Consider the following 21605-nt stretch of genomic DNA (forward strand, 5'->3'; position numbering starts at 1 on the left):
CAGTATTTTTAAAAGAAAACTCAAGACCAAACTTCTTAGCCTGACTTTTAACCTTGTGAACCTCAGTAGGTTTTAGGGCATTTTTCTTGTTGTTGTTGTTATTGTTACTATAGTCACTTTTTGTTTTTTTACTCACTGTGAGTTTATTTTTCCCTGCAATACAAATTCTTGCACCCATGTGGAAACAGTACAACCATGGCTAGAAGTAGAGAGAACTCAAGAATGTAACAAAGAGTAACAAACTTACAGCGACATAACAGAACGAAAAGAAAAAGCAAATGTTACATTTTGTAAAATGATTTATTACACAGAAATTGGAAATCTGGAATCAGCATGTGCGACATTTTTCAAAGTGTCCACAGATTTTACCAATACGACTACATTTTAGTTTTATTTTCACACTTGTCTCCGATGTGTTCTGTGTAAACACAATCTGCAGTTCTGCTGAAAAGTGTCTGAATCTTTGTCTGGTCACAGCTGAGTCACTAATGGCTTCACAGTTTTGCTGATCGCATCATTTTTTTTTGTTTATGGACGAAGTTGACTGGCAAATCTTTAAATGAGACGTGCAGAATAAAGCTATTTTGACAAATCCTTAATGATTACAAGCTTAGAATTTTCAAACAGAATGCTGCATCCCAGATGAGTAGTTAAAGGACAGGCAGAAAGAAAATAGAAAATAGGATTAGTCTTTCTGCTTTTATAGTTTCTGGCTCTGATAAATGATGTTATTTTGGTGATTTTCTTTAAAGGCAACATGAATTTAAAAGTTGCGCGTTTTTCGGTTCATTGATTTTATTTATTTTAAATATATATATTTCTTTATAATTTATCTGTCTATTTTTCTAACGCTAATCAGTTGTATCTGTCTTTTACCACATTTATTTTTATTTTGTTGTGTTTTGGGATTTTTTGTGCTTCTGTTGTTTCTTCATGGCATTTAATTATGACAGAGCTTTTTCACTCCCTGTTTTTATAACATCATTTTTTATGGGATGATTGGGAGAGATGGCTGTGTGAAGTATTGTTTTTCCTCTTATTTTTGTGAAGCATTTTGTGCTAAATACCATTAGCCTGAAAAGTGCTATTCAAATAAAGTAACTGATTGATTGATCATTCCTTCGGTTGTGGTGGAAGTAGAAATGGAAGTTCTCAATAGCCATTAAAGTCAAAAATGGATGTAAGATGTACAGGTCGTACATAGCACGTTATTTTCTGTGTGCAAAACTTTGGTTAGATAATAATCAAACTGTCTTTCTGTATGCATCCTGTCCAGTAGTAAAATCCTCACTCTTAACGTAAATAAAGTGGGATTTTCCTCTCAGTAAAAACAGTGTCAGACTTGGAGAACCCGCACTGACTGAAAGTTGTTGGCTGCTGTGTCGACGAGTCAACCAGCCAACCACGAAAACTGTACTTTTTTGAGATCTCTTCAAAGTCGCCCTGTTAGCCGTGCAGTTTGACATGTAACACCAGCCGTGACTCAGTGACCCTGTTCAGAGTGCGAGGAAGGTTACAGACCGGAGCCTGTTGATTGGCTAGCTAGAACAACCCTGATTTCCCCACTGGCTGTCAGACTCCCAGCGGACACATGCAGACCTGTTCCAATGCCCAAACACAAATTTACATTTATATGAAAAGAGGGAGAGGAAAGGTGCACGCAGGACAAATCCTGTTGCATTTCCACGGTGCAATGTGAAGGTCTGAATACCGTGCAAGATCCTCGCACAAATGGACCATGGAGGGAGAAATTCAGTTTACCTCTGGAGGAGCAACTTAAAGGTGTCTCATACAGGGAGTCACAGAGTGCACAGTGGTGCCACTATGGAAGAAAATAAACTGTAGAACACATCAGCAACTGTAGGGCCAGGCAGAGAGAAAAGTTCCAGAAAACCCTCCGCAGAATACCACAGGAGACGTTCTGCACCAAGAGGACTCTTCTGAAGTGAAGACAAATATTTCAAAGCAGCATGTGAGAAAAGCTCTTTGAGGCTCTTCAACTGTTGCATAAAGGTCAAAAGACACGAACAACGTCCTGGGTAGCTTTATCTCACAGAGTCACAGTGGCTACAGAGATCATGTCAAGTGTTGAGACCTTTGCCAGGATTCATTATGATGACAGTGACTTTACAATCCATTTCTGGGCATTGATTAAAACCCTAAAAACTAATTTCTGTGAATAAAAGTTATATATTTAGAAGGTCATTTCCATGAAAATAATTATTTTTTTCCTCAAAGTCACCTAGATGTAATTTTAAACAGTTGTTTCCATTCAAATGTTCAGAACTATCACTATCCTGCTTCTTTCTCCTTACAGCTGTCTGCTACACAGTAAAGCTACTTAATGACAAGCTGTAATATTGGAGGAATTCAGGTATGCATGGTTGAACCAGAAATTGATCCACAAGAAGAATAACAATACAGAACTGTGCAAACCGACACGCCTGGTTCCTGAGGTTTGTTAGGTCAGAAAACCCAGGATTCTGAACCTGCATTTTTCAGACAGTTACTGGTGTACTGCAGTTTCAAAACAGATTGACTGCTTATTTCACACATGATGTGTTTCCACGAATCATGCTATGTGGAACAGGCAGATAACCGGGTGGATCATCAGCAGTAATGGGTCACTGTACCGAACCCCTGTAGTGAATAGGGAGCTGATTTGGAAGAAAAAAAAAATACAGTCAGACAAAGACACAATAATTAGCATGACCTTTCGGTGCCAGATGTTCATCAGGCAAAAAGAGACAAAAAGGGATCCTGATGAAGGTGTAGTATCAAAACGTTGCGCTAACAAATGTATCTTTGCAAGTTAGACAAGGGTGCGGGATTCTGATTGAATCCTTTGGATAAGCTCGTTCCTCTCCTACACATCTGTCTCATGTAACAGATGTGCAAACAGTTCCTCTGGTTTAAAGCTCTTGATTTGACCAGCAGTCTACTTCCCAACCCTCACCTACAGCTCTGAGTAGTGAAGGAAAGAATGAGACTGTAGATTCAAAAGGCCAAAATGACTTTCCTCTGTAGAGTGGCTGAATTCTTGGAGGATAGTTTGAGGAGCTCTGATATCCAGATCGAGCCTTTGTATCTAAAGGAGTCAGCTACGTTAGATTAGGACGATTCTTGGATGACTTCCTTTTGGAGGTTTTTGGGCAATTGGGAGGAAGCCCTGGGGTAGATCCAGAACTTGTAAGAGGGATTACATATCTTATCTAGCCTGGGAATGCCTCAGGAAACCCTATTAGGAACTGGAAAACATTGCTGAGGAGAAAGACATCTGGAGGGCCCTGCTTAGGCTGCTGGTACAGCAACCAGGGAAAAGTGGATTACAATGAAACAAAATGGAAATGTGACTTTAAGCACATAAAAAAATGCCATCTAGACATGATAATAAGGTAAAACCTTGATTTTCACTGCAGGAGATCTTCAATAAGAAAGCTCATACCGAAAACCAACAAGTATTTTCACCATTTACATCCCTACAGATCCTGTCACACAAACAAACAAAACCACTCGAGATATAATGGCAAAATAATCTCACCTCAAGGTCCATTAACTGGCTACCCTGCAGCTTTTCATCGCCTCATCTGATTCCTGAGCACTTTGTTGGTTGTTGGTGTCTAAATGTAAATTTTTCTGAAGAACTGAAGGATTTTCATCTGTGCAGACTGAAAACTTGAATCCTTGTGCCGAGTTTGTTGTGACAACTGCTCCTACCAAGATAAGAAATGAACTTAGGGACTCCTCTCAATGTGGAATATTACTTTTTGGGTGCTGTTTGCTGTTAATGGCACTAAAGCTTGGCTTAAGAGATAATTTAAGTGTTACTCAAGAGCCCTTTTCAGCTGTTTTATCCTTTTCTTTTATTCAGTGTGACTAAATGAATCAAAAAAAGAGCCCAGTCATACCTGGGTTTCGATCAGAATTAATTTTGCACCTCAAGTTGAAAAAATAAGAAGAATATTGTGGCGTTTTAACATGATTATTGGATTTCTTCTGGCTGGAAATAACATAAAGAAGTGGAAAAAAACAGCAAGACATTACACCAATCAGGCATAACATTATGCTCAGATGTCTAATATTGTGTTGGTCCTCTTTATGCTACTAAAACTGCTCTGACCCAGTGGGGCATGAACACAGGACCTCTGGGGATGCCTTGTGGCACCGGGATGGTGGCAGTAAATTCTGTGTGTCCAGTGGGTTACAGGGTGGGACCTACCTAGATCAGGCTTATCCTGGCACATCCCACAGATGCTCAATAAGATTTGGATGTGGGGAGTTGGAACCCAGGTGAGCAGCTTAGCTCTGTTGTGTTCCCTGGGACACTCCTGAGCAGTTTTTGCAGTACGTCAGGGTGCATTAGTCTTGTTGAGGGTGGAAACTGGCATCAAGGACTGCTGTTGCAATGCGGATTGGGAGGTTGGGGGGTTGGGGGTTGCCTGACCTGCAATGCTTAGGAGGGTGGTGCATGTCAAACATCCACATGAACGTAAGGATCGAAGGTTTCCCAGCAGAACTTTGCATTATAGCAGGATGGTCAATGTTTTTCACTTCACCTGTCAGTGGCCATAATGTTGCGGCTGATCGGTGCATAATAAAGGTGCTAATGTTACATTTATGCTATGTATATGTTTTGTTGTATTTTTACTGAATATACCATGTCTAAAATTATTCCTATTCCTTAAAATTGTTGCACATTTTTGGGAAATGCAGCTTCTATACTATTCTAAATGATCCTGGCGATTTCCACCAGGCTCTGGAACATTGTACGACACCACAAACTGGAAGAGGCTGATGGAGAAGTTCTCCAGTCAGTTACTAGCTAATTGCAAGCCATTGCTACAACCAAACAGCTCAGTTAGGGCCTCTGGTTGTGCTCTGTAGCTGCTAAAAAGACTGAGAAAGCGTTTCAATGTGGCAGTGGATACAAACCAGCAACAAAATGTAGGCTCCACTCAGTTCCACCTTGTGAAGAATCTTCAAGGGAATTGCAGGAAGACGCAGGTGACTCCTACACTGGCAAGAATGGTAGAAGAAGAATCCAGTGATCAACACCAAGAACATACTGGTGAATCCGAGTAATTCTGGGTGCAACATCTCAAGCAGATACTGTACAATGCTTATCTTCCTGGATAAAGAAAAAGGAGGACTTTACTTCTTCAAGACAGAAACAAAAGCTCAGCTGAACAAAGAAGGAAGATTCTAGTGATCAGTTCTGTGGTCAGACGAGGTGAAAATGCAGTTGTTTGAATACAAGGAAGCGGTTTTCGTTTGGAGAGAGAAAGGAGAAGTTTTAAACCCCAAGAACACCGTCCTCACGGTCAAATATGAGGGTGGAAATGTGATGCTTCGAGGGCATTTTTCAGCTGATGGGCCAGATAACCTTGACAGTGAAACATAATGAGAAGGAAGAGGTTGACATTAAGATTCTGCAGAAAAACTTGTCCTTGGGCAGTACTGGACCTTCCAACAAGACACTGATCTAAAACATGGAGCCAAAATGGTCAATATGAAGACATTGGGGCCGAACAGTCCAGACCCGAGTCTTCATGAGAATCAGTGGAGGAACACAAGACCAGAGTCTCCAAAATCCCAGTAGAGACACGCAGAAAACTTGTTAGCAATTATTAAAACTATCTGAATACTGTGGTGGCAAATATATTCTTTGGCAATTATTACTGATAAAGGCTATGCGTACTTCTGGACATGGCGCTTTTGGTACAAATGTAAAAACAAACAAACAAAAAAACAACACCACCATACCATCTTTTGGCATTCAATGTTATTTTCAGTCAGAAGAAATGTATTAGTCAAACAAAAAATTGCTACGAATCAAACTTTGTTATGGGTATGACTCAGTTTTTGGGCTGAACTTTAGTTTAAAATAATTCCCCGTGTCAACCAGTGAACGTAAAAATAAAATCTATTGAGTTGCTGTTGAGATATTTCTGGACTAAAGTGGTGGGTGGAATGATTGACGAACACATTGAAGCAGGGTATATAACCAAAATATGCTTTATGTTTGAATATAACAATAACTTTCCAGGTTGTGCCAGTATTTTTTATTTTTTTATTCACTCCTCATCCAGCGTACCCACAGATATACTTTCATTTCATTTTTTTCAGTCAAAAGAACCCAATTTTGTCGGTGCAGTGTCAACAGATGGAACTATTTACTGAGTTCATGTTTGCAGTTGGTCCTAATTTAAAGTAGCACACACTGTCAGTGGAGGTAGGGGCGCAATGTCAGTCATTTTAAAGGCGACAGACGCAGATTTACTCACATGCTCTGCTCTGTTGACAACTCTAAATACTGCTCATCCAAAAATAAAGCAATGTTCAAAGTCAGAAACGCATGACAGAATTTTAAGATGAAATGTTTACGACACATTATGCAAGATAAGACTAAAATAGTGTGCAACGCATGCCACTGACATGCAGTCAGAGCATGATCAAGACAAAAGCACAAAAATAATTATTATCCAGGCTGCAGATGGAGAGAACCAGGACTATGTAAGATCTGTCAGATATGAGGAGGTCTGCAGTGTTTCTCAGAACTTCATGACGTATTTTGTCTGGTATAAATCTAGTTTGCATCTCTGTAACATCATTTGGATCCCATCAATGCTGGCGTTTTAGGAAAACAATGGCGAGCAGATCGAGTTTGGCTAGATTTAGTGCTGCTAAAATTATAACACAGAAACAACGTTCACTTCAATTCACTGTAAATTAAATTATAGCAGAATCAAAGAAAGCTTTTAAGTACTAATGTGAATGCACTTGAGATAAAAGCTGCAATTTGTGCGCAAGAAGAGGATCTACTTTTGTTGTGCACAATATGCTAATTAATTGTAGCTTTTCTCAAAATAGTAATAATTTTGTTTCCACATGATATGAATAACTTAAGTATGTGTAAATGTTGTGAGAAGAAATCATGATGTTTGGTTCTTCTTTTAGTTTATTTATGGGGTTCCTGGGGGCCCCAGCTGGTGCTCCTTGTATGTCTAAGTGTTCATTTAAACCAATGGTATGATGATGTACTTGATTTGGATTATTTTTTAACAATCAAACCTAATATGAAGTATTTATGGGGGTGTAGGGATAACCTGCGGGATGGTTAACCGATAACATCCAGTGTCCTCCTCCTGCTCGGTGCCACTAGCCGACTGCAACAGGAAAAGCTGCAATTGTGCTGCCGGAGCGGACAATTTAGCTCACCTGACAGGTAGATGTTGTCTCCGGCCGAGATGACACTGAAGAACTCCCGGTCGTAGAAGGGCAGGCTGGCCAGCGGGTACCACTTACTGTTCTGGGGGTTGAAGCAGGTGACCGCTGTCAGGGAACGCTGGTTCATCCCGATAGCCTGACGCCCTCCCACCAGAACTATCACTTCGGCTACACCTGCAGGACAAAGGGGCATCAGGAGGACGGAGGAGGAGGATGATGATGGGGGTGGACAAAGGAGGGAAAGAGATGGGAGAAAGCAGGCCATCAGGAAAGGTTTCCACCAGTAAATAAGGGCCGCGATTCTATCAAAGGCTCTTTGTGACGGCCCTGTGTTGTAGTAACCAGCAGGCAAAATGTTCTGTGGCATGATATTTAAGTTTATAGTATAAAGCATAGCATGACTTAAATGTCAAATGATTCAGAATTATGAACAGTTTCGTATTTCCTCTTACATAAAACTAAAAACTAGTAGTTTAGATCTGCTATATTAAAAACCCCTCAGCATGAACTCAGTACAACAAAGCCAGCACTGCTGCCATTACTGAGATTCAAATCTTTTATTTTTTTCCAATACATCCACCTGATTTTTTATGACAGACTCAATCCTCCTTGACATTGAGGTTACCATATTCCAAGAGATATGTTCTGCCATTCAGCTGCTCTTTGCTGGAGGGTTTGTGTTTCTCTGCCTCTCTTTTTAAAATCCCCCAAAGGTGTTTTATTGGATTCAAGTCAGGCGGCATACTTGTCCAGGTCGTAGCTTTCACTTTTTCTTCCTTAGAAACTCTTTTGTGATTTTGGCAGTGTGCTTTGCATCAGTATCATGCTGGAATATTTCTGTTCTGCCAAGCTTCTGCAGCCTGGGAGTCATCTTGTCAGCCAGTATTTTGATGTATCCACTGGCATTCATCTAAAAATATTTAATCCCCCCCCCCCCCCCCAACACCTTTAGCATTCATGCAGCCTCAGAACATCACACTCTAACCTCCGTGCTTCACTGTCAGGACTATACATCCACTGTGACGGTCCTTGAACTAATTTATCTTCGCCTCATCTGGACGAAGAATGTCCTCCCAAAATTAATGAGGCTTATTTTGACGTTCTGTAGCAAAGTTTAATCTTGGAAATTTGTGCTTTTTAAAAAAAAAAAAAAAAAAAAACTTGGATTGCATTCATAGAAGTTGATGTTTTGGAATATCCTTCTCACAGAGCTGTCACAGAAACTTTCATCTCCACTGAAAAATCACCAAGTCTGAAGCACTTGCTTGTCTTTTTCCAGAGCTTGATTGAGAAAATAGCACATTGTCCATGGCGCCATTTTAAGAGGACGCTTACTGCAGCTCTGATTAGTGGTACAATGGCTCCTTCTATACCTCCTGATCACCGATGCCATTGTGTCTCCACTCATGTTTTAGTTGCTCACTCATCTTCTTGTATCATTTTCCATCTCTGTGAAGCCTCAACATCAGATTCTGCAATTTTACTACCAATTCTTTTCCATCTGAAACCTTGCTGTAGACATGCAGACGCACAATCCAAAGGTCTAAAACTGGGTTAACTGGAAATCACAGTTGGACTCAGTTAGGTTTCAGTGTTTATTCACTTTAGCTGCACTAACTCTGAGGACTGTATTGTCCATATAGTCTATCTGTAGTATTTTTTTAAATTATTTATAAAGAAAAACAATCCTGTCTGTCAACTTGGAAATAATTCAGTTTTGAATCATTTAACATTTATGCGATAATCAACACGGGTGTACTCGCTTTTGCTGCGCACTGTATGGTATTTTTACACTTTGAATAACGCTACCTTTTTATTTTCATGGTGTTAGGCTGCATGTGAACCATTATAAAACGTTTGCCGCCTAAACTCAGCAGGCCGCAGCTGTCTCCGAGTTAATAAGTTTGGCAAAAAGTGAAACAAATAAAATGTAAAGCGGGAATGTTTCCTCTCGGTCACAGGAAACCACCGAGTTAAATGGGAGAGCATAACTCTATTAGCAAGACTGATTGGGGCTGTCATTCGTTTGGTTGCTGCTCAGCTCTCAAATTCTTCCTTCCTGCACAAACTACAGGCGCTAACCCACTGATTCACTCATCCACACACTCGCAGTGAAACACACACTGGCATAAGAGAATCGCAAAATCAATAGGTGAATCAATTTGTGTACATTTGTATGTGAAGGTAGACCTGGTGTGATTAAGAAGATACTTGAAACACGTTTGGTGCTCATCCCTATTACAGCTCAGCAGGTCTCAGCACTCAGATGCATGCATACACAACCACACAACCACACACACACACACACACACACACGCATAGAGCTGGTGGATAAAGACACCAGTGATCCAAAACACACAAACAGGTTGGCAGGCTGCCACATGCGTGTCTCAGGTCCTCTCAGTCTTCAGCAGCAGCAGCAGGCTCCAGCGAGCAGGCAAGCCGACGAGCCGACAGACAGAAATGAGCTGTGTGTTTGTAAGCAGCAGGCAGGCCGGCAGAGGGAGGCGAGCCAGGCAGCGAGAGGACGGCGATAAGAGGAGATAGAGACGCGGTGAGAGGAAGGAGAGGGGAAAATAAAAAGGGGTATAAGGGGAAAAAGAGGGAAAAAAACGAAGGGAGGCAGAGCTAATCTTCATACACTCCAAACCAAGGCTAACCACTGGTTCACCTACCCGGATCGATAACCTTCCACACTCTCCTGACAGGACGGCTGTCTCTTCCTCCTGCTTCTTTCTGTTAAAACTATCACCCCCTTTTCTCTTTCTTAAGCTTCTCTCTTCTTTCAAAGCCAGTAAAAACAGAGAGCTTTTCTCTAGGAAGAAGGAACAAGGGTAAAAGAGGAGAAAGATACAAAAAAAAAAAAAAAAAAAAAAAAACTACAATGGGCTTTGCTGAAGCTGAGCAAACAGACAGAGCGGTAAGCACTGCCGCAGACATATCGTGGACATACAGCTTAGACTTAGTGGACAGCTTAAAGCCGGCTGGCTCTTTCCCTCGGTTTTAAGAATGTGTTCCTCTTGCGTGGGACGTGATGGTTGAAGGAGAAATTGTGGCATTGTCACTGCAAAGATGAAGCTCTGGTACACAGGATAAGAAAACAAAAATAAGGCATAGGAAGCTGTGTCGCCCATGTTGGCAGCATTTGTGAAAGATGTGTCGAGTGCAGCTAAAAAAGATCTCGGGGTTATTGTCACATCACGCCCCGGACTCTGAAGCCTCAAACGGCCTTCGAGACCTCCAGCAGACCTTGGATATTCAGCTAACAAATGGGAGTGTAGTTTTATAGGACAGTCGCAGCTACAGCGGCTGTTCTTTGACAAAGAAAAAAAGAGTGAAAACAGGCTCTTTGTCTTCCCTCTCATGAGCCTCCCTCTATACCTACACGCACATTAATTATATTGACTTTGTTCTGCTATTGTTCTTCCTCGTGATTAGTCTGCTGCTAGTGCTGTACATGTTTGTTCTCTCTGTATTCTCCCTGTCACACCCTATTTCTCAACTTTATTGGATTTTAAAAAGTACGACTGTTTTCTTTGCCTTTATGAGACCAAATCTTTCATTTCTTTTCATCTCCTTTCCTTTCATCTTATTAGCCGTTTCGGTTTGTTGATATTGACTGCCTCGATTAACTTGGCAAAGTTTCTGTGTCTATGTTGAAGCCAATTTGGGGATTTGCTTTTTCTTTGCGCGCACATCAATCAATGTTCTGCTGTTTAATGGCGCTTTTAATGTCTGCATAGGTTTGATTGTTCGCGAAGAAATATTAAATCCGACTGCACCCAAAAACATTGTCGGAGATGCACAAACAGTAAATTTCCTGATGTCACAAGTTTGTTCTTTTCAGTTTAAAAAGTGAACAGAAAAGACATTTCTTTTCTTGCTTTTCTACATACAAAAGTCTCTTCCAGCACTGAGCCTGGATCCTCACAGTATCTAATTAGGCCAAGTTAACAATTCCACATGCGGCTTCAACGTGCCCCATTGTGTCTATGCACATGCAGGTCTATATTATCACCTAGTGCACATGCGTCGTTTTTTTTTTTTTTTTGCAGCGCTTTCTGCTTGGCCGGACACGTCAGGGAGAGTCCACATCTGGGCGCCAAGGCTGCTCTGACCCCTGAAGCCCTGAACACATTCACAAGCTAACACAACCCAGCACCGGCCTGTCAGAATGCAACACAACACGAGAGCGGCACCGCTGACGGGGAGTCACGGCATCGGATCAGATGGTTGCGTGGGTGTGTGTCTGTGTGCATATGTGTGAGGGTTTTTTTTTTTTGGTTTTTTTTCTTCGCATACAACGAAGCCTCACAGGGACGGCTGTCAGTCAGTGTGAGGTTTGATGGGAGTTAGGTAGAAGGGATGAAGGGATGGAGGATCGAAAGATGGAGACGAGCGGTTGGGGATGAAGGGATAACCAAGTCTTGACAGCTCTTTTTTTTTCTTTTCCTGACAGAGTTTATACCCGTGGCAGTTTGGGGGAGAAAATGTCTCCTTCGCCTGATTGTTACTGACCTTTTGTCATATTCTTGGCATATTTTTAACCTCAGGAAAAAATATCAACTTGGCACGGGTTTTGAGCAACACATTGTTTTATTCATGAATCTGGCTAAGCTACCACTGTTAAAACTTTATTGCACTTTAGACGGAGGGTATTCTTCTGCAGTGACAGAAAAGTCTTCGGACACCCCATGTGTTTGTGAAATATTGCATTAAGAATCACTCTTAGGTCCTAAAAAGAGCCATTAAAAACTTAAAATTGATTGGTTCTGTAAAAATACATCAGAAATTTTGAGTATTGGGTCATTTTGGTACCAGTGATCCACTAATGAAGGTCGTGCTTTTCATTAAAAGACACAATTTTTTTCAGCCGTGCTTCGTGTCCATATAAAAACAACACATTTGAAAGTTCTTCAGAGATAAAAATGGCTAAAACAAGAAACCGAATGCAGGAAACAGATCTGAAGATACAGATAGTCAGCTAGGAAGAGTACAGCTGCTACCAGACAGTCAGGAAGTGCAGATGCAGTCCTTAAGCAGGTGAATACACTCTGCAAAAATACAGACAAACCAATAGCTTGGAAGACAACCCAAGATCTGGGCTTTCAAGGGTTTCTTCAGCAAGAAATGACCGCATCCTGACCCGCATGTGCAGGGAAAACCACTGAATGACATTATAGGAGCTTCAGCAGCAGTAGTCAGACCAAACTGGTGTCCAGTGTTCCATTCACAATGTACGTGGCCGACTTTTGGATCATGGCTTAAGGTCCTACAAAGCTGCCAAGAAGCCCCTGATCAATAAGAGACGGACGTTAGCCCGGCAGCGTTGGGCTCAACTGGACAGACAGCAATTGGAAAAAGATTCTGTGATCACATGAGACTGTGTAAAATTTTAGGGTGTTCAAAATCTTTTTTCCTCGGCTTACGACGTCCTCGACCAATGGCAAGGCCGGGTTCTTGGTTTAGGGCGTACACTGTTTCGTCGGTACAGGACAATGTACCATGTGGCATTGCAATAACTGCTTTAGAAACACAACCAAGAGCCCAAGGTGTTTACCTGACCTCCAAACTCTCCAGATGATAATCTGATGCAGCATCCATGGAATGAGCCAGAGGTTTTTTGGCTTTATTTTTCAGCTTCTTGTAATCCTATTACAGCAGCTGCCACGTAGACTATACTGCCACCTTCTGATGACGCTACACAGCCAGCCTGGTTTACTCACTCCAAAGCAGCTAAAAGGAAAGAAATGTTTGCTTCCAACTAACAATTATCTGGAAACCTGGCAATTAATCACCTCGTGCAGTGTTTGCTTGGAAACTTTGGTCCTGGCATTCATTTCAGTATTAGTTTGACATTTACCACCAATCTAAACATTGCTGCAGGCTGAGAGAACTTCTCCCTGGCATTGAATACGACAAAGAGCCCAAGCCCACCTCGAAACTCCCTTAATCCCAATCCAATAGAGCACCCATTAGATGTGCTGGAACAAGTCCCATCTATGGAAGTCACATCTCACAATCAACAAAACCCAAAAGATCCACTACTGGCATCCCAGGACACCCCCACTGGCCCTGTGTCCATGTCCCAACAGACACAATGGGCATCTTAACAATATCAGGCATGTGGTTTAATTATGGCTGATTAGGGTATACAAAAAAAATTAAATAAATAAATAAATATATATATATATATATATATATATATATATATATATAATTTAACGTATCAATACTGCCTCCAAAAACATATTTTAATTAGACTTTGATTTTTTTTCAGTCTCATATAACCAAACCATTTACAAATGTTGCTCATTTATACATGTGTTTGTGTTCACTGGATGAATTTGATATTCAGCTACTAGCAGCTAAATTTAGTAGGTTTGAGAAAAATGTTGATTATATCTGTTTAAATGGCGTTTTACAGCAGAGAAATCACCAAGTCTTCACTGATACAGTGGAACAGTGGAGTGAGTATTGAGCATAAACAGGGACTAGGATGGAAAACATCTGGACAAAGTGCAGTACTAAATCCCTCAGAAGGAGGTAAGCTGTGTATTGTGTGGCAAAAAAAGCCCCCAAAAAGGATATGTTCTGAGGGATGGACAGGCTTGTGAAAGAGCTGAATCTCAAATTGAAGCTGATGCCCACCCACGGAGCGAGACGTGAATACACACACACGTACACACACACATAAACACCCCCTGACAGCTTCTTCGTATTGCTTCCACCCAATTCGACTTCAACTAAATGAAACCTATCTGTGACAGGAGCTCACCGCCCATGCTTTACCCCATGCTGGAACAAGCTGGATTCTCACTGTGGACGTAAACTCACACTCACGGATGTACAGTCGCCCCTGAATAAGTGAGGTTGATGGAAAGATGAAGACAGAAACGGAAAGATTCTGTCATTTCCTCTTCCCTGCTGCCACAGTGGGTCTTATCTCACCTTTTTATAGGTCTCCTTGCTCTGTGCCTCATGCTGTGACCCTGCTTTCCTTATTCCTCTTCTTTTTACCCTGCGGCTAACACCTCCCTCTTTCCTTCACTCTCTCGACCTGCGGGAGTCTTTGCCCTCCCTCTCTTCCTGTCTCCCTGTTTTTCAAGTCATTCTCTCTCGAACCCCAGGAGTCTTTCCTCTTCTTCCAACATGCTCTGCATTTCATCTTCCCTCGCCAGCTTCCTCTTCTTTCACCTCATGCACCTTTTACCCAATGCTGCCGACTTCTGTGACCTTACTTTAACCAGCCAGGCTTCTGCAGCAGCACAGCTACAAGGAGACTGTGGGTGGAGTCACAGAGACAAATTTAGAGCTGCTTTGCAAATGGAAGTAACTCGGCAGCCCTGAAGTTAAAAGTTGAGACTAGTACCTTGCTCAACACATCCATACATCAATTTTCTTCCACTTTTCTGGGGTCTGGTTGCAGAGGCAGCAGGCTAAGCGGAGCCTTCCAGACGTCCCTCTACCTGAAATGTTTTCCATCTCCCCAAGGCACTCATAGGTCAGATGAGATATGAAAACCCTCCAGCAAGTTCTGGGTCTCCTCACTATTAAATGTGGCTGTAAAGCCTCCAAAAGAAAGTTCTAATGCATTGGCCTGGCCTTTCAATTTCCCAGTTTACAATCTAATTAAGAATCCATTGGCTGCCCCAGAGGTTGTTAAGCAGTTACCAAACATCAGGTTTTGTTTTCCAATTTCTGTTTACACTGGTTTTTAAAGTCGTACGTAATGTAAACTATTCCACTGCCTCTGGACAACACTACACAGTCTAGTTTACTCACTTCACAGCAGATAATTGAAATAAGCCTGACTTATATTTTCATTTAAAATTCAATTTGACCATTATGTGGCAACACAGGTATTGATCTGGCTTCTATGCAATGTTTGCTGGAAAATTCTGGGTTCTGATATTAATTTGAATACTACTTTGACATGTATCACCCACCTGAACACTGCTGCAGATCAAGAACATTCCACCATGCCATGGAACATGACAAAGACCACAAACTGTTGACCTGGCATCCAAATTCACCTGATCCCAATCCAATTGAGCAACCATGGGATGAGCCAGAAGAGGCCCAATTCATGGAAACGACACACCACAAACGAAAGAACCTGAACCCATTCAACTGACTGATTTCGGCAAGAAGGAACGGCAACTTTACTTTGAGCCAGTTTGGGACTCTGCCGATAAATCACAGGGACACAAAAAGCCCTCTACCACAATAAGATGGCCATTTTTCATGATACTGTAACCCAGAACCATACTCTCAACATCAGCTTTCCTTGCCTAAAAGTGGTTTGTAATGTAACAGAAAAGCAACCCAACAAATACCATCTCCGAAATTTAATCTTGAACATTGAGACAGTAGCTGTCAACACAATCTGCCTTCAAAGGTCCATCTGGTAGCTGTTCTGGAACTTTCAATCAGAGTCTGTTTCCAAGGTAAAGAACTCAATGCTTAATTTTGAAGCCAACCTGAAGGATAAATTCAGAAAATACTAAAGATTTTGAAGATCTTCATATGGATTGTATGGGACTGGTCAACCAAACGATGCTACCGTGACTACCTGGCACCGGAAATGGAAGCCAGTTAAGGAAGCCACTAATATTTCATTGATGTACAACACCAGTAAGTTTTTGTATGTAAGAAGCTATGCAGCCACATTCTGCGACAGAGAGCAGCCTCCGTCTCCGTAAAGATGTTGTAAATCAGGTAGAAAGTGGGACACATGACATCTCATAAAACCAGCGTGGCTGTAAGTATTTTGATCTAGAATATAATAATATGGCTGCACGTAGGGTTGTAACTAACCATTATTTTCATTGTCAAGTATTTTCTCAATTATTCAATCAGTTGTTTGGTCTATAAATTGTCAAAAAATGGTGAAAAATGTCGATCAGTGTTTGCAAAAAGTCTTGTTTTGTCCACAACACAAAGTTATTCAGTTTACTGTCATAGAGGAGAAAATAATAATGAAAATTTAAGCTGCTGGAATCCAGAGAATTTTTTTTGTTCTCATAAAACTACTTATACTGATTCATAGATTATCAAAATAGTTGGAGACTGATTGAATAGTTGACAGGTTTATAGACATCTACTTGCAAGAAATGAAGAGTGCTGGTGGTAATACTGCTGAAGTTAAAGCACAACCACTGTTTTCTCACTTTCAGACTAATCCACACTTAAATTTCATTTAATCAGCAGGAAAATTAGTCACTTAGAACCTCCTTGCTCTTCAGTTCTTAAGACAAGCGGTCAAACACCATGCTGTGATGAAGATAATGCAACGCGATTTTAAGCTCCAGACGAGGAATTAAAGGGACCTTGAGGTGAGACTGCTGTGTTTCATAAAAGCCTGATTTATGAACTGGAAGTCTTCTGCTGCTTAGCAACATAATCTACAAATTGCAGAGAAATAAAGAATGTATTGCAATTTCCTTACAAGACACGTTTGTCTTTAGATTTGAACAGTTGCAGTAATTTGAGCTACCTGCTGATTCAGATCGTTTCCTCCAGTTCTGTTTAAAAATATTTAGTTTGTTTTTCTTTCTTTTTAATTAAATCATCACATCAAACCCTCGGTTCAGTCCTGCTTGTTTTTGTCTGTCGCTGATTCGGACTGTTTGATTCAATTTTGTGCAAATCTGGGCTTATACAAACTCTCTTTATGAGGTTAAGAGCTCAGCGGCCACCAATCTGCAGCTGAGCTATGGCATTAGAACTGCTTCTGTGGATTTTGCTGCCCTTTGTATACACTGTAATGACATACTGTATATTCTAGCTGAGTGGATTTAGCTCTTTCAGTTACCAGAGAGGGGAGCTATTGCCAAAAGCTACTGATTGGGTCATTGACCTTGGCCATTCAGTTCATCGTGAGGATTCAGAGTGAAAGATTTGCTTGTTCATGTACAAAACACCTCTACTGTGAATATATATATATGCACGCACACGCAGTGTATTCACACCACAAATTGATTTAAAGTCCTCCCCCAACTTCTCTGCTTCTTTTTCCTCTTTGTAGATCTCCTGTTTAATGTTTAGAGCAGAAAAACAGATTTGCAAGGGATTTAACTCAAAGGTATACTTTATGAAAGGGAACATCGCTCAAATAATTGTTCCTACAATAAGCTTCCGCTCCGTTTTTTCACTAGTCTTTAACATTCTCCTCAATCAAATCTCTCTGGTTTGCAGCGAGGCATTAAACACATAAATCACAGGACTGCACCGATGACAATGACAAACAGCCATCGAGTCCAGTCTGAAAGAAAGAAGAAAAGGGGGGAGGGATGGTGTCTGTGTATTAACAAAGGTATCACATGCATAAATATGTATGGGTAAACATGTATAACTGGAGAAAACTGGAAGATTTTTACTCAGTGGGTGTCAGAGCTGCAGTGACACCAGCAGTCCGTCTCTCAGGGCTCAGAGCCATTTATATCTCACTGCTGGTCCATAAGCATTTCCTCTTATCACTGCTGCTTCTCTATATTCTCTCTCTTTAGCTGTTTTTTTTTTTTTTATTTCCTAATCCCATGATTTCTCTCCCTGGGTATTAATTTGCTATGGTGAGGATCAGGGGGCCAAAGGCTCCCAAATAATGTCAGGGTCCGGGGAGGTGAAATGAATTCATACGTGTGTGTTTCCATGCAGCTGTGTATTTCCTTGTCTGTTGGGGATCTGCTCAGCAAAAATATACACTCCAGCAATTGGCTGATGTACTTGAAGAGAAGACAAACCTTTTCAAGGCTTCAAGTGTCCTCGAACACCATGTTTGTAGGCTCAGTTCTCATTTATCTTTCAATATCAGGCCAGGAAAGCAGTTTTGGTTCATTCTGTTCAGGTTTTCGGATAACTACTTCAGATTTCTCCCTCCAAAACAGACAATAAAATTGATTGGTGTTTGGTTTGTGTTGCTCACAGAATTGTAAAATTACACCAGCATTGTGTCTCCACAAAACAGTTTTTGGTAAAGCTACTTTCTGCCGCAGAAATAATCCCTGTGTAAACTGTTCAGACGTTGTTTCCATGGATTTTCCAGAGTAACTGGGACACTGTACTGGAGAGAGATGCTACTGTTAAATTTTTTAAATCATGTATTGGTGAACGGGGCATAAATGCAGGAATTTGGGAGGAAAAAAACACAAAACTACATGCAGTTGAGCTCAAAATAATTCATATCCATATCGAAATAGTGAGTTATCAGAATCAGAATCACTTTATTCATCCCCGAAGGGAAATTCAGTTATGGGTTGTTTGTGGTTTTTTTAACCAACAGCCTCTTTCTGGTTTCACTTGAAATAAACAAGTGAGAGTAAAAGACAGCAAGACACCATGGTAGAAATGTTAGTGATAAGAGGTATTAATAATTTTTTTAACATATTTTTAAATGAAAAATCCAATGGCAATGCCTATATTTGTAATCACACTGTTCTTATAGCTGCTAACAAGCGTACTGCACATCTCGGCTGGGATTTTGTAAAGTTCTCCTGGTCTTTAACATTGAAGGCTTTCCTTTCATCAATCTGGTTTTCAGTTCCCTCCACAGATTCTCAATGGAATTGATGTCTAAACTCTGAATTTTGGCTCCAACGTTTCGTATTGTTTTCTTTTAACCATTTCTTGTCCACTTTGGCTGTATGTCTCTGGTTATTGTCTTGTGGAAGGTCCAATGTCAAGTCAAGCTTTTCTGCAGACTGACTGATGTTTTCCTCGAAAGACTTCGCAACATCTTCTTTTCTCAGGGCTGCCAAGTAAAAGCCACATCTCTGAGTCTAAACGACGCCAGTTTCATCACATCTAACCGCAGAAATGAAGATGAAAATCTTTCTTCTTTGTCCAGCTGAGCTTTTGTATGTTTGTCTTACAGACTCAGAGCCGTTCTTGGTAGGCGTCTAGTTCAGTGTCTGTCCGAGTTGTTGCTTCCAGAACTGCTCACATTCATCAGGATGGCCTTGGTGGGTTCTTCTTGCTCTCTACCATTCTTACCAGCACAGGAGTCACCACTTTTGTCTTCCTACCACCCTTGAGCTTTTTCACACGGCAGAACGTCTTGTAATTCTTGACAATACTTTGCACTATGGCACATATGTCTTTTTAGCATTTCCCTGCTGTTATGTGAGCATCAACAATGTGCAGCTCTCTTTTCTCTTTTAGAAAAACAGTGACTTACACTTGACTAGTAACTGACTAGAGAATTACTGCATCAGTTGTTCTCAGTTTAGAGTGTAATAGCACTTTCCAGAACATGGTAGAAATTACCAGGAACATTTGATGTGGCATAAAAACAGCATTTTTTAAAAAAAGAATCGGATAAAACAAAGAGATAAAAATGAATTACTAATATCTCAAACAGAATGTACTACCATCTTCTGCCACTTGTTTATGTAATTTCCAGTCAGAAGCAACCTACTATTCAGATATAAAATTCACTATAAATCTAAATTGGTACGGGTATGAATGACTCTGGGCGTAACTGTACTTGGATGTTTACAGCTGGAGAAAAGAAAGAAAATATTTTCCCACAACTTAGATGGAATAACCCTCTAAATCTTGTAGTATTTAAATATTATATATTACAATTTGACGATCTGATGCAGGCACAGATGCGCCCACAGTCCAAACAACCAGATCTGCACCATCAGCACATATGAAGCTCCAGCTCAAAGCAGCTCCACTCTGCCTGCTGAATACTGGATGAGGCTGAAGCTGCCTTCCAGCCTCGCAGCAGGTACCAGCGGGTCAAAGTGCCAGATGTGGTGTGAACGATGCCGAGGCTGATCCGCATTTCTGTAAATGCTGTTGACTTCAGGTCTGAGCACGAACTGCAGCTCAAGAACAGACCGAGTCAAGTTTTCTGGCTGCAGCCGAGACGATCGCCGCCTCCCCCTTTTCCTGCTTCTCGGTAGCTCAGGCTGATAATAGCCAAAAGGTCAAGTGGATGCAACCTTAATTTTGGCTGCGGCCCTTTCACACATTCTGGATACAATCTGGATTTACTGCCTCCATGTTACATTCATGAGCTGAGATAGACGTGTTTGCTTGAGACTGCTCTGATAAGCCGAAGGAATATAAAAAAAACTCATACGGCAATCCTCCAGTGGATCGCAGCATCCAACTTTGTGCTCACTCATTCTGTTCCTCACTGCCTCCTTCCTCTTCTCCACTCCCTCAAAATACCATCTCCAGACTCCAGAAATAAAATCGGAAGAGGATCCGCTGAAGGGCACTCTTCACATAGAGCGATTAAGACATTTCTGGCACATTCTCCTGCATCCTGCTTTTCCAGTTTGAGAGGTGAAACAGAGTAATCTCACGCTGCATTGGCTCTAAAAGACAAACCAGGCTGAATAATTACACAGAGCAGGACAATAATCAACAAAGTCCTGACATAAAAAAAAAAAAAAAAAATGCAAAGCTTATTATTGTCTTTCCAAGCTGCTGACAGCTTCCCTGTCGGCATCGCCTCACTTAATGGTTAGTGTTGAGGTTGTGCAGCCAGACAGAAAGATGACAAATAAATTCAATTATTCCACGAAAAAGAGCCAGTGTCAGAGCTGATGAGGAGCAGTTGAGGAAGCGTCGCGGGGATCAGCGAGGCGGAGTGATAATCGGGCCCGAGCCAGAAGCGGTAGGTGGCAGACTTCAGAGGAAAGTCATCTGATGATCTTTTATGCTCTCCTTACAAGGTGTGAATCTTGTTCTGCTTTCTTTGCAGCGGTGGCACGCTACGACTACTCTCTGAGGAGCTGCTGGCTGGCAGAGGTGTGAATGAGGAGATGAATGTCACACCTACGGGGCCGCGGACCTCAGAGAGCAGCCTAGCTTTTATTGTCTCCCAGCCGTGGATGCGAGCCACGCTCTTGTGCGGGGCCGGTTCTAATGAAATCCAGCCATTCTAGGCTGCGGCAACACGGGGTTTTATTTGGGTTGCCTTCTGCTGCAGGAATGTAAAACGGTCAATAAGGTTTGATATCAACATTTCCAGAGTAATTTAGAGAGCAGCCAAAATCCTGCTGTAATACGCGCCACAGTGCTGATCCCAATTTTGCAGGGAAAAAAAAGAACAAAATCTTGTTCTGGGGAGCTTTAAAGTCAGTAATCTATAACTGCAAACACAATTTCATGTATAATGACTGATGGATAAAATGCCTGTGCGGGAATGATAGAGTGAACCTGCAGCTATAACAGTTAGTCTCACTGTGGTTTAACTTTCCAGCTTATAGATACATGAATGCTTGATTACAGAGGATGAAGTGGACAGAAAAAGAGAGAGAGAGAAACAGGCTGGGAAGGAGTGCAGCTACTGTTTCAGGATTCCCTCCCACAGTGTATGCATTTAAAGGTTTAACAGTGTGTGTGTGTGTGTGTGT

The 21605-nt window shown here is 41.4% G+C and overlaps 1 protein-coding gene across 3 annotated transcripts in view; it reads right to left on the reverse strand.

Moving 5' to 3' along the window:
* LOC110951560 (kelch-like protein 29) overlaps positions 1-21605 on the reverse strand; it is a 326566-nt gene that overhangs the window by 60274 nt on the left and 244687 nt on the right. For all 3 annotated transcript variants that reach the window (XM_022194687.2, XM_022194685.2, XM_022194686.2), the window contains one exon: positions 7219-7401. In XM_022194687.2, coding sequence (XP_022050379.1) covers positions 7219-7401 — 183 coding nt within the window. The remainder of the gene's footprint in view (positions 1-7218; positions 7402-21605) is intronic.

Source organism: Acanthochromis polyacanthus, chromosome 16 (genome assembly GCF_021347895.1).
Source record: "Acanthochromis polyacanthus isolate Apoly-LR-REF ecotype Palm Island chromosome 16, KAUST_Apoly_ChrSc, whole genome shotgun sequence".
Taxonomy (NCBI): Eukaryota; Metazoa; Chordata; class Actinopteri; family Pomacentridae; genus Acanthochromis; species Acanthochromis polyacanthus.